We start from the raw sequence: 13,914 nt of genomic DNA, 5'->3' as shown, positions 1-13,914 counted from the left end.
TTTTGTAAGGGGGTTTCTTTTGGTGGATTGGTTGGGTTTTTTCTTTGGTTTTTTTTTTGTTTGTTTTTTTTTGTTGTTGTTGTTTTTTTTTTGTTGTTGTTGTTTTTTGGGGGGGGGTTCAATGTGTTTTGGTTTTTTTTACTCTAAAATCAATACTTTGTATCCAGGGATCTACTTATTATAATAAGTCCCTGGTAATATTCATGAATACTGTGAAAAGGCATGTACAAGCAGTAGACCTACAGTTGTTACGGTTTTGAGAAGTTTTGTCTTTGACTATTTAAGTACTGAAGTAGAAGAAAGTGGGATAATTTTCCTCTTGTATTATTGCTCATATTGCTCATATTTCTGTTCAGCGTGTTTATTTCAAAGACAAGGAAGTTTAGCTAGCTTTCATTTTGTTGCTGTCAAACATAATAGCACTGACTTAAGTGAGATTCTCATCCTGTTTTTCAGCAAGTATTTATTGAGCTAGCTAGAGCTTTCCTACATTTTATCAACTGTAGTATATATTTCTGTATTGCAACACTAAAGTAGCTATAACAACTTCTAAAAGAAGGAAAACCCGTTCTGTGTCTAAGGAAGATGTGTAAATTTAGAAAACCCCCAAAATCTGAGTCCTTTAGCATTTCTCTGTATTATTGATAATTTTGTTTACAGGTATAACGGAAAAAAGGTGAAAAAATAACTTTTGTAAGAAGTTCAGACAAAAAAAGTCTGTATTTGTTCAGCAGTTAGACTTCTGCTGCAGACCAATTTGATGTCAATATATTAATTAACATATTTTTACGTTATTTGTCTTATTAGAAATTGAATAAAAACAAGCAAAAAAAACAATACACAAATGCCCCCCCCCCCCAAAAAAAAAACCACAACCCACACCAAAATCCTACAAAACCTGTTCAGATCCTGTAGCCTCTAAGACAGAAGCCCTGTGTTTCCTTGTTGGTGTGCTTGAATCCCCGTTCAAGTACTGCAAACGTGGGCTGGCAGAGGGGGTTCTGCAAGAGGTCTGACCCTCCAGACCTTTCTGCTGGGTTTTCACTCACTCACTCCTCTGGAGTTTCTGCTCTGAATGCGCTTTTCTTGTCCTGCAGAGTCCCTGCTGTGCCAGGCAGACTTCTGAGACTTCTGCCCCTGTACCGCACACTGGCTGTTGTTAGCACAGCCTGGTGCTGCACACAGAGGCCAAATCAGCATTGCCCTGTGACCGGGCTGTGAGGAAATAAACCTTGAATGGGTTTTGGAAACAGCTTTGTCATTGTGATTAAAGAAATAGCTGATTTTAATTTGAGTTTCGATCTCCTTTGATAAAAGTTAAAATGGCTGATTATGCAAAAGCCTTTTGGAAAAAAAAAATTAATGGTGACTTGGTTTATGTAAAGGCGATTGCATGCATAGATTGGGAGTTACTGTTTTAATTTTCCTTTTAAGTTAACAGTAAATAAAATCAGCTTTTTCAGAGGAAGTAGCTCATGTTCTCTCTTCAACAACATGAGGAGTCAGACAGAGCCTCAACTGCCCTAAATCCATTAAAATACATACATTTTACAATGAGATACACATCTGAAACGTGGCACAGGCAGTTACCAGTTGAAAGAGATGCCGTACAGAGGATCAAAAAATGTAGAAAGCCTAATGAAAAGGGACAGCCTGGTTTTACAGTCTGGCAGGAGGATAGCACTGAGATTAGGGGATTGAGCAAAGAGCCGGCGTGCAGAATTGCGGGTTTTTATATAATGGCTTTAGCAAGTATCCTTTAGGAGCCGGTGGCAATGTGCAGTGAGGCAAACCTGGCGAGTCATGGCCAATCATGAGGCGGTGATGAGGGAAAAGCGCCGAGTGCGAAGCCGCCGGGAGCCTGTGGGATGCATCACGCCGGGAACGCAGCGTTTGTGCCGCTGCTCGCCCACCGAGGCCGCACGCCAGAATCAGAGTTGATTCAATGTTTAAGCCCAGGGGGACTTGTACTACAGCAGGTCACTGGAGTGCAGCGTGCTCGGCTCCCATTTCCAACAAGATGCCTTATTTCACAAAACTCCTTTTATTGATTTTCTGCTTCGTTCTTCTCGTGGAAAGCAGAAGGCACAGGAGGAGGAGGTGGACGACCCATCCGGATGTGCAGAGGGCAAGGTAAGGGTTACTAAACCATGTCTGTATCTTTTCCTGCAGTGATACAAATACATTACTACAGGCATACAAAAACCTACTCTGTCAATGTCTTCATGTATACTGTGTGTGCAAACAGCTTTACAGATAATGTTTTAGTAAAGTCTCTGGTAGTATAATCAGTTTTGTTGGTAAGTGGACAATTCTATGGCTAACCTTGATTAACTGTGAATGAGGCAGGTTTTAAGAGAAGTTGACTGCTTTGGCATGGATTGTGGTAAAATTATTCTTAGCCATACCTGCAAATTTCTGAGGGAATTCAGAGGAGTTGCAGTTAACAGAGACGGTCAAATGTGCAACTGTTTAATGTTTCAGCAGTGTTTCTGGGCAGGTTATTCACCTGCTTGCTGCAATGTCCATGTTACTTATATTCACTTGCCCATTATGCTCTGACAATTTGAGATGGGGATGTTGGTTAGTACACATTGTGGTAATTGATAACAAATTAAACCCTGGAAGTTAGCCAGGGATTGTAAAATTAATTTATTTTTTAAAATAAACACATGGAAGCATAAAAAAATGTATTTTAAAGTTAAGTGAAAGCACAAGAATGAGTTAAAGGTCTTAGTCAAGTTTATTAGATTTACCGCTGCTGAGATTTGTCTAGAGGTTTACATTAGAAAAGATAATCTTCCAAACCTGCCAGACAGTCCAAAGTATGTTATCCTTTTTTGTGGTTATGTCATCCAGTGGCAGTTATATCTTACAAGACTATTCATTGTTTGAAGGGCTCACAAATAAAATTGGGTTAATCCATCTTATTAAATGCTTTCACTATGGCTGTAAACTTCCAAATTTTCATTTATTTTTGTGGACTTTTCAGTTTATCACTCAATGCTTTTAAAGAGAGTGTTGTTATTTGAATGTTTTGAAAGGAAACATGACGAAATAGAAGCAAGTAAAACATAATATGCTATCAGATTTACACTACTTATTGAAAAAATACAGTGGCATATGCTTTTAGTGACGTAAATGTTAAAAAGCTGAAACAGCCAGGGCATGATCCTGAAATCCTATAGTCAACTGAAGTTTTACCACTGAAGTTCACAGAATCTCAATTATTGAATGAGATCTTTCATTGGACTCTGAAAATATTCCAATGTCTATATTCTTAGGAATGTGGGGGATTGAACAGTAGCACTTCCTTGCAAACCTTTCTGTGTAGTAAAAATTACATACTTAAAAGTGATAAAATAGTGTAAATCCTTCTTTAAATATCAATTGGCCCTGAAGTAAAAGTTTCCCTGCTTTAAAAGTTTTGTGCTTTATTTGAACTTGGAGAAAAGTTCTACAGTGCTGATATTTTCATGAGTTGTGACGGAGTGAAAGTCAATGCACTGATAAAATTATTTTTATAAATATACTACAAAGAATAACAACACTATTTAATATTCTCTGGTGTCATGATTTAAATTAACAATTTTCCATCTATGTAGGATCTTGGAAACTATATGCCATATATATATATATATATATATATACACACATACATACGATTCCTATGCAATGTAGTTATTAAAAATTTTATTAAATCAGGTTTTAGGGATTGTCAAATGAGAATGACATTTTAAATACAGAGAATAATGCAATGTTGCAACAAAAAAAAAGTATATGGAGCAGTATTGTTAATATTTTAATTTTCCTATTAAATTATATTTCAATTTTTATATTTCAATATTCAATTGTATTTATTTTAAATTTCATATTCATTATCAATTACGTAGAAAAAAAACTTAGTATCAATTAGTGAATAGTCCACTATACAATGTCCACTATACTAGTAAGAGGAAACTAAAACTAGTTCCTAGGCTGGTTTTCTAATCATATAAGAGAAATTGAAAGAATTATCTTTTAAATAATTCCATAACATTTTCTGCTAAGTATTTCTCTTGCTGACTTATCATAAGGAACAGTAAATTTTACAGTAAACTTTCCTTATTAAAGAAAATAATATTTATTCCTATATTTGGGAGTCTACAGCTGGTAAGTTTGATATTTTGTGTCCACTAAGGTGATAAATCAGCCTGATCTAAAGATCTTTACATGGACTTCAAGAATATCACTTGGGGTGTGCAGGTCCAGAACTCCTTCAGCGCTGCAGTTTCTTGCTCAGACATTGCGCAGAGTTCCCCGGGTGCAGAGGTCCTTCCCCCGGAGCTCTGGGCCTTGGGGTGCTGCTCCTGCGGGTTCTGGGGCAGCTCTCTGCCACCATGCTGTGGAGAAGCTGTTGAGCCTGTGCCTAAGTGGGGAAGGAACATGGGGAAGGTCAGGTTAGGAAGCCAAATTAAGAATTGCCAGGTTAAGTTTCCTGTTCATCCTTAATTACTCCTGGTTGTTTGTGTTAAGACATTGTAACACATGATTTTTTCTCCATGAGCGGTGCCTCGCTCAGCATGCTGAATGGATAATCCTTGCTTGATTAGAAACTGCTCTGCATTTAATTTTCTCTTACTCCTGCATCCCCCCCTCACTGATAGCACATCTCTGCTCCTACAGATTGAGGTATAACATAAAGAAACAACTGCCTGTGTGCATCCCTGCCCTGACTGTTGCCCAAGACTTCCTCATGTTATGCCCTGGAGAGCCCAGGTTTTGTGTAGGAAATTGGTGTGTGCTCATTGAGTAGCAGCTCCTGCCTTCATACTTTGATAGCAGTTTTTCACAATTTCCATGGTGTACAGTCCCTGCCACTTCGATTGAGAAACTGAAGGAAATCAGTGATCCTTGTTTCTGTGAAGCTGAGTGTTCTTGCTGATGTGCAAGATGTACAAATGGTGCATGCAACCAAGGGCCCTAGAACTGTAACAGCATTGTTGGTTAAAAATTTTTCCATTTCCTTTTGTTTGGAGAATTCAAGTGATAAATGAATTGCAAAGTAAAATGTTTCGTTGGAGTCATCTGGGTGACTGCTGGGCAGGGCATTTTTGTTTGCCCCAACCTTACCTGCACACCAAAGAATAAATTTACACAGAGGAAGAACAGCCTGGTGCTGAAGGAAACAGTGTAAATATGGAAAGCTGCAGGTGTGTGTGTGTCAGATGGTCTATGCTGCTCTGTTGATAGCTGGGATTTTCCAGAGAGCTGTGTACACAGTTTGAGCTCGTGCTGCCAAGGCAGGTCAGACTTGCTGAGGGTAGAACTGGCTGTACAATGTATGTAGCTGTGCTTGCATCTTCCTCAGAGCATCAGCCTTACCCCAAGCAAATGCTGCTGGAAAGTCCAGCACTGAGTTTTTGAAACAGTTTTGGGTACTCTTCAGTAGCTCAGCAGGGGCTGCCTCTAAGAAATGGTAAACAAATGCTGGCAATCCTGCTAGATTATCCACCTGGACAGAATTTCCAAAAGACAGAAACTCTGAAAATTAGTGGTTTTGTTAATATTTACTGCTCTATAAAAATTGCTGGTAATGCTTCTGGTAATGTTTATTGCTCTGCATAAATTGAGAACTCAGGAGACATTTGCCATCTCTGTTGTGCCAGTGAATGCCATGTTTCCAGTGACCCATGCCCACCCTACTCTGACTCTGCCTGTTCCTCTCTCCTACCAGCCATGTGAAGCCTTCTGCCTTTGATACAGAAGTGGCTTTGTATAGTAGAGGAAATGTATTTGAATATCTGTATAGAGGCTTTGCCCCAGAGGTCCCGGTTGCCCTTGATGGGCTGCAGCTGTGATGTCCTTAATTGGGCTGCAGCTGTAACCAATGAAGACAACTGGGATAAAAGGGGGCAGGTTGGCCAGTCAGGGAAAGCCTTGGAGGAGCCCTGACCTGAGAGAGAACAGCATGCAGAAGAAGGAGTCAGTGAAGGTTGGCAGCTGTAAGAATACACCCAAGAGGTGTGGACTTTAGAAATCTGATAAGACCAGTATGGGACTCTAGAGAAATAATAGAACAACAACAGCTTTGGCCTGTTCTTAACTAAAGACTTCCTGCCAAGGTTTTTGGAAGTGGTCAGTCCTTTGGAGAATCTCATTAGAGATGCCATTTTCAGGGCATGCTACATGCCAGCCTTAGGCTGGGACCCAGGAGCAGAAGGCAATCAGCAGACACGGCAGCACAAGGCTCAGCACACCAACTTTTTCCAAACAGCATTCCACTGGAGCAAGCAGTCTGGTGATCCCTGCTGAAGCTGCTGCTGCTGGCAGCGACTTCCCTCTCTTGCCTTGTGGAGCTGCATTTTTTCCTGTTTTTAATGGATACTGCAAACACCTCCCAGCCCTCACAGATCCTCTTTGCTCTATTGGCACTTTCTCAAAAATTTGGAGTTTGTTAGTGCTGCAGTGATTGAAATGTGATAGCCATTTTTTACAGGTGTATGGCTAGCCTGGGACTCAATCCAGGGCACTGCTGAACCTCTGGTGCAGGGTTTGATGTCTACTGAAGCTTTTTTCCCAACACTGCAGCATCAGCCAGGGCTAAAGAACAAGGTGAAACAAAAGCAGGGAGAGAATGTGTATGATAGCATTGATTGTGCACACCCTTTGAGTTTGTTTCCATACTTTTTCCAGAGTCAGATTTAGTTTTTCCAGAAAGCTGGTAAGGAAAGTCACTTTCCTTTCCTTCCTGCTCCCAGCATAGACCCACAGATGAGTAAGTGTGAAGCATGTTGCATCCAGAGGTAGGGCTACAGAGTCCCTCTTCCCTGAGACTGGAAGCGATAGAGACTGGTGTGGCCACCCAGCCCAAGACAGATCTATCTTGTGGAGATGCCAGGGCTTCCTGGGCAGCTGGGGCTCCTAAAGCACTTGAACTGGTGGCCCTGACAGGCACTGGAAAGAGACTTCACCTAAATTGAGGATCTTGATGTTCCCAGTTTGTCAGAAATTTCTCAACCATATCTGATCCCATATGATCCATGCATATTAAGCTTAAAGATGCACTCATAACACAGTGGTGAAAATAAATTTGGAGTTCTCATCTAGGAGTGAGCTAATCATTATGACAGTCAAAAACTGTTCTTGTACCTTCTCTTTTTAGTTCAGCTTCTAGGGCTTTGTGTTGTAGCAGTCACATGCTTTGGTGGTTAGAAAAACAGGAGGCCTTGTACCTTCCTAGGTGCTGGGTTTACACAGTGTGCATCTCCTCCAGCTTGCTGTGGCTGCTACACGAAGTAAATGATGCCTTCACCTAATGCATTTTGGGATTTTTTTTTCTCCCCAGAGAATATGCTAAAGAGTTGTAAGATTTTCACTGAAACTGTGGAAATACTTCTCTGCATCCCAATATGTAATTGGAGCCAAGGTCCCATGGCCATGAGTTACCATCTTGGGACCAGAATCCATCCTGAATTCTCCAGGGGAAGGTGCAGAAACCTGTCAGACTCTGGCTGCCAACAGCTGTGCCATGCTCAGGATGGAGACCGTGTTTCCTTTCAGGCTCGCCACATGAGCCATTGCCTTGTGCCCTACAGCACAAGGACTGTTTCCAATCTGAAAGTTCTTCATCTTTCTCTGGAAAGGTCTGAATGTCTGCATAGACACCTGCTCTTTTTTGCTGAGCTGTTATCTGTAATTCCTCATGCCATCAAGAATTAATTCTCTTTGATATACTGGGCAATAGAAAAAAATCTATTTTATGCAACTGAGACAATTCTGAGTAAAAGTGGAAAGGAAAAAATATTTTTAAAAATTAAGGCAATAATACAGAAGCCTTTACAGAAGCTCAATGAGGTACTGGTCACCTTCTCTTCTCTTTGAACAGAAACAATTCTTCACAGAATACAGATTTATCAAATTATGCCCATTGGACGAAATATAAACAGCAATAAAATTATATATGAAAAATGGGGGAAAAAAGACAAAAGGAGATGGGTGGATTTAAACGACTTGTAGTGAACTGCAGAGAATGCATGAAGCCGAAAGAAACCCTGACAAATCTATAATCAGAAATGCTAAAGACCATAAGTACCTCAGGCAGGATTTATGAGATACTGGTGATCAGATTGTCAGTAAAGGCACCCTGTGGCAGCAGTGTTCAGAGCACCCTTCAGCTCCACAAGAGCACGGGCAGCTGGTGTCACCTTTGCTGCAGGCGATGAGAGCTCCCTATGCCAAACAGCAGTGGGGCTGGCATGGGGTGCTGCCAGAGAGGGGCAGAAGATACAGCACACCTGATGTCAAATGCTATTATAAAGAAATTTTTTTTTCGAACAAACTTGGTCTTGAATTGGATTAAATAGACAAAAGTAGTAATAAATTTTAAAGGCTGTGTAGACTTCCTGTCATTAAAAATATTTCAATACAAAAACATTGTAAATGGATTAAATTTATTAAAAAGGGACTGTCAGAGCTCTTTCTGTAAAATCTGAATTGGCTGTCATAATACCTGAAGGATTGGGCACGAACTGATGATTAAATGATGGTTATTAAATGCAACCTCTGGCTCAGGATGTGCCTGAAAACCTCTTTTCTTCCTAAGAGAGTATCCATGTCTCCAGCCAGCCCTCTAAACCTCTGCAGCCACAGACTGCTTTCAGCAGCTGTCCTGTGTGCTCTTTGCTGCTTGATGACTTTTAAATAATTGATCAAAATGTAACATTTCAGTGAGGCTGAGCCATTGATTTGCACGATAATACTGCCAGGGTTTTCCATACTAATTCCTTGTACAATGCATTCCAATGTTTTATTGGATTTTTAATTTGACTTTTTCACCCCCTTCTTTGAGGAGAGAGACTTGATTGAACGTTCCCTGGTACTTTGGGTTTTCCCTGATAATCAAAGTCGAGCAGACACAGGAAGATCCCTTTCCTGACTTGCAGCTTTTCGGGCGCAGAGGCCGAGCAGTGCATGGTGAAGTGGAGCGCTTTGGCAGCTGCCCTAACTCTGCAGCAAAACAAAGCTTCCCCCTGCAGCAAGCAGTTAAAAGCCAAGCTTTTGCCTCCAAGCATTCCCATTAATGGCTGTGCTTGGTTTTACACCCCTGCTTTTAGGTAACCATAATGCAGCCCTGTCGGGAGGGCGCTTGCTCCGGCTGGCTCTTTCTCACAGCCAGCAGGGAGAGAAGCTCTGCCATCCCAAGTGAAATAGGAGCCCAAAATAACCTGAGGGAGATCTAACTCTTCCTATGTAGCATGTGCCCTGGGGTACAAGGGGTTATAGTCCTTCAAAACATCTATTTGATACAAGTATTTTTAAATTCTGTTGCTTCCTTCATCTCCTTATTGTAAGGAAATGGGTTATTGATGTTAGCAGCAGCTATCAACACCCTTTAGGTTTCATCATTTCTTTCTTGAACTTAGTGCTCTGATGGAAACTATCCTTCTGATTTGTGATTTATGCTCCCTTTGGCTCATACTTACAGTACTTAATATTTTAATGAAGCTAAGAACATCCCTTTCTATACCCACATTTATGAGTGGGGTGATTGTTTTGTATTCTGAGTTCTTGTTTCCTGAATTCTTGATCAAGGCTTTAAGCCTAAGTAATCTCTTTATTTTTCCTCCAAGATTTTTTGTTCTTTATTTTCAGTCATATCTTTTCCATACAGGAAAAGGAACCTGAACCTTTTGTATAAAGTTCTTCTATTTATTGTAATTATTTTCAGTAAGTTACTGGAAACCAGCTAATTGCAGCAGTACTTAGAACGTCATCAGCTCTTATGTCCAGAGCAAAGGGATTGAGGAACCTTAATGTTCCAAGTCTTCCCCGCACACCACTGCAGAACAGTCAGGGATGCTGATCTGGATTTTCTTCCAGAAGTGCATGCAATTTGTTTGTGTGCTGGTTAGTTATCCCCTTATGGGATTTTAGTGACTATCTTGCACTTTTCTCGGGGGTTTGTGGTCATCCTTGTTCCATTGTTATCATACAATATCTCAAATGAAAAGTTAGAATTTTTCCTACCTTAATGTTCAGAAAAGTGAGGGACTGAAGGCTTTTTTAGATAAAACTCCTCTCTTCCTGCTGTTGTGAGGAGGAATGGGTGGTTTTGCTGCTGCTGAAAGCCAGAAGACCCTCTGTCCACACAAACTGCTGGCCCTGAATTGGTGAAGTTAGTGGGGCAGTTTCCAAGTAGCGTATGACATTGCGTGACCAGCATTGAAAGGAGCTTTTTCATGACAATGCTGCCTTGGTACCTGGCCAAATCCTGGCCAGGTAACATGGGGCTCCCAGCTGCTTCCCCTGGTGCCTGCTCTCAGCTGCAAAGGCATTCCCTGCACGCAGCTCCCCTGTGAGATGCTGTGCTCTGTGCCTTTGCCTCCCTGGGAGCCGGGGTGTCTGGGGCAGAGGGAGCAGGGCTGCCTGTGGGGCACAAAGGTCTGAGCTGATGCTGTGGAAAGGCAGCTCTGTGTCTGTGTTTTGGTGCTGGCAGTGTCCCCACGGTCCCTGGGATTGTGCCTGCAAAGCTGCTGCTCCTGTGGCTCTGAAACTGGGCTGGCAGTTGTGGCACTTGGGCACAGAGACATCAGAGCAATGCTGTTGCTGTCTTTTGCAGCCACATCTTTAAGAGGAATCGCGACTTGACCAAAGCCTGGAAAGGAAAGACAGAGCAGCTTCTCAGAGTGGATGAACACGACTTCACCATGCGGCCCGCCTTTGGAGGTGAGGATCAAATGGTTCTCTTGATTCTGTGCTAATCTAATTAAGATTAATCTAATTACCCAATTAACAATCTAATTAAAAACCAAGCAAACAAACCTCTGTCCAGAGGCATCAGTGTGAAGGGAAAAGGCTTGGTGCCAATTCAGAGAGGCCTCATGCTCATCCTCCTTGCCCTCTGTGCTCTGTACATTTCCTACATTCCCTCCTGTTGCTGCAGTTGGCTCTGGTTTTGGCTGGCATTCCCCAGAGTTCAGGATGTTACACTCCCAGTAAGTGTTTCACTCTGTTGAGAAGAGGGACAAGCTGCTGGTTTTAATATTCACCAGTGGTTGTGAAGTTGCAATGAGCTTTTCAGCTGATGTGATTAAATTGCAAAGTAAAGAACTCTGGGTGGATCACAGCCTGCCATTACTAGGAGAAAACTGAATACTTTTGTCCAGAAAAAAATCTGGTCTCAAACTCTCATAAGCAAATAAAAGAGTGAGAGGGGAGACCTCTGCCAGCTTCACTTCTGCCTCTGGTCACACCCAGTTACAGGAGTGTGCTTGCCTGACCTTTCTAGACTCACCACTGCAGAGATAAGAGGGTACCTGAACAAAACCTGCTGGAATACCAGTATGGCAATCCCTCTTCTGATTTCATCAATAACCAAATCCTTCCAGAGCTAAGGGCAAAGTTTTCTGTAGTTTTCACTGAATGACTAATGCTGCATCCTTTGTCAATTGGCCATCTAGGGTGAAGGGCTACCTCTCCCTGCCCAGTGGGACACAGAGTGTTGTGTCCTTTAACCCAGGTCCATAGAACAGAGCTTCAGGCCTGCCCATTCCTGGTGTGGCTGAAAAGATGTTTCTTGCCCCTCAGTGCAGATGTGCCATTCTGAGAGCACAATGCTGACCCCTGCTCACAATTTTTATATGTATTTTCAAACTCCAGACTTCAAAACCTGTCATAGCCAGAGTTTCCTGCCCCTGCAATGTTATTTACCAGCAAGTTGTAGTCCAGCCTAAACATTGGAGGTAACGCTTTTCTAATCAGTATTACCTTGGTCTGCTGCTTCTGGGGTTGAAGAGTTTGCCTTAAATTGCCCTCTGGGTGGAGCATGGGCAGATCTCCCTGGGGCTGGTGGGAGCACACTGAGCCCTGGGTGCAGCTGAGGCTCAGGGATGAGGTCTGGGAGCTGGCTCTGGAGGCACTGGGTTTCTTCATGAATTGGCTGTAAAAGTGTGAATTCACCAAAGTGCACATGCCTCCCTAAATCCCAGGTATGCCCTCCCATGCTCTAAGGTCAGAGGATGCTGTCTAAGGTTTTCTGATTTTTTAAAAATTTTTGTTTTTAGCCAACCTCAATTTTTGTAGCTTGGCTGTTGACTTCTGAGTGCCTGATATGGACAAACTGAAGGTGCTGATCTGTCCTCTCTGCAGCTGATCTGTCCAGGACAAAAGACCTGCTGGTCTGATGGGTGGGATGATAAGGCTTCTCTGGGAGGAAATTTGGAATCCCTACCTTGCCTCAGCTGGAGACAGTGGGGGAGCCAGGGTGATTTTTTAACTTTTTTTCCCCCCTAATTGGATGTATGTCAGGGCATCCTGCCTGTTCTGGGGGGAAGCTGCAGGGTTTTGTTCTGTTGTGCTGATGGTTTGGCACCCAGTGGAACCACTGCACTGTATTTCTGGAAACATCTGAATGTTACTGTTTTCATCAGTGTCACAGGGTCCTTGGAGAACACATTTGAGCACAGGTCACACCAAACGGACACATGTAATTCCATAGACACTTTTCTAGTGTTAATGGAACTGCATTTTAATCTCTTTTGCCTTGTTCTCCCATGCTACCTCCCTTCACACCATTAAGATTCTTCTAGAGCCAAAATTTGGAATAACGTTTATAAAACGTTTATAATACCCTAAGAGCCTTTGCTGAGAAGGTTCCTTTTTTTATAAAGGGAAAACATGATGGGTTTAAAAAGTTTTTGTTTAAAACCTCCTTAACTTGAAGAGATTCTTGGGACAAAGGTGTGGCATTAGCAAAGTTGTACTGAAATTGCATGGGATGAGGAGCAAAGCATGGAAACAGCTTTGTTGAGGCTCCAGCCTTGGAAATCCTGACTCAGACACACAGAGATAGCAGCTGCTACAGGTTCTTGCTCACTGCAGAATTGCACAGTGTGTTTTTAGTGACAGATGATAAGCCTAGTGGAAAAAAACCATCAAGGAAAGGGAACAAAAGTCTGGCAAGAGGTGATGCTCATAGTTTTGTCTGCAATGTTATTCATCAGGCAGTCACAGTGATTTGCTATGCACCATGAGTGCTTCCAGCTTCTGGCTGTGGCAGGGTCACTCAAACTGATGTGTCTGACCTGGGGAGCATAAAAAGGCTTTTGTACTGCCAGAGTGGAGAAGAGGAGCCTGTGGGATGCACACGACTGTAACTGGTCACTGCCCTAAGACCCTCTCTGGTCTAACTGAGATTCCAGCTCTATGGCATTGCATTGGGCCTGTGATGTTACCTTGCAGGTGGGAAAGGCACCTCAGTTCTGGAAAATTAAAATAATACCATAAGTAAATGGTGAGTGGCATTAAGACTAAAAGAAAGTCAATATTGTTGATGGCTCCCAAGTTTGGTGGGCCAGCCTGCAGTTCCACCTTTAGCTAAAAAGGGGATGGGGTATGAGCTGTTTTATGGTGGCCACGGTGACACTTGCTGGTCTGCAGAGGACAGTCAGCAAGCTGCCAGCCCAACACAGCTGTGGCCACTGGGCAGAACAGGCTGGGGTTATGCAAGGTGGAATGAAAAAAACTCAATATTAGAGAAAGGTGAAGGGGTTTTCAAGAAAAAGTATCTTTGTAAATAGCAAGTGAGCAAACAAATGTTGTGTAAGTTGTGTTATTAACAGCCCAATAAGCATGGCTGTCTTGCCTGCCCTCAGCCCATTAGAGACAGGCAATTGGGTACAGAGGCAATGACAAAGTTTTTTGCTTTGATGATGGTCAAAGAGCATTCATAAGCTAAAAGAGACTGTGGGATTTCTGACCCTTAGGGAGTTATCTCCATGTCAGTGACCTTGTTCTAGGTAGCAGATGTTCAGGTATTATTTACTATTATTAATATTTACAGATTATGTAATTGTTTGTTTTGCTGCCTTCCTTAAACACCCATTTTAAGCATTTCATTTATGACATCTCATATTTTACAGGGAGCCTGTGAGT

General features: G+C 42.2%; 1 protein-coding gene across 1 annotated transcript in view; it reads left to right on the top strand.

The window, feature by feature from the left end:
• Positions 1-1,775: 1,775 nt before the first annotated feature.
• The window catches only part of LOC118685158 (gamma-aminobutyric acid receptor subunit rho-2), a 31,404-nt gene continuing 19,265 nt past the window's right edge, over positions 1,776-13,914 (top strand). The window contains exons 1-2 of the mRNA XM_036380581.2: positions 1,776-2,133; positions 10,601-10,707. Of these exons, the coding sequence (XP_036236474.1) occupies positions 1,946-2,133; positions 10,601-10,707 (295 nt within the window). The 5' untranslated portion in view covers positions 1,776-1,945. The remainder of the gene's footprint in view (positions 2,134-10,600; positions 10,708-13,914) is intronic.

Source organism: Molothrus ater, chromosome 3 (assembly GCF_012460135.2).
Source record: "Molothrus ater isolate BHLD 08-10-18 breed brown headed cowbird chromosome 3, BPBGC_Mater_1.1, whole genome shotgun sequence".
In the NCBI taxonomy this organism is placed as follows: domain Eukaryota; kingdom Metazoa; phylum Chordata; class Aves; order Passeriformes; family Icteridae; genus Molothrus; species Molothrus ater.
This window is presented reverse-complemented; position numbering and strand designations above follow the sequence as displayed.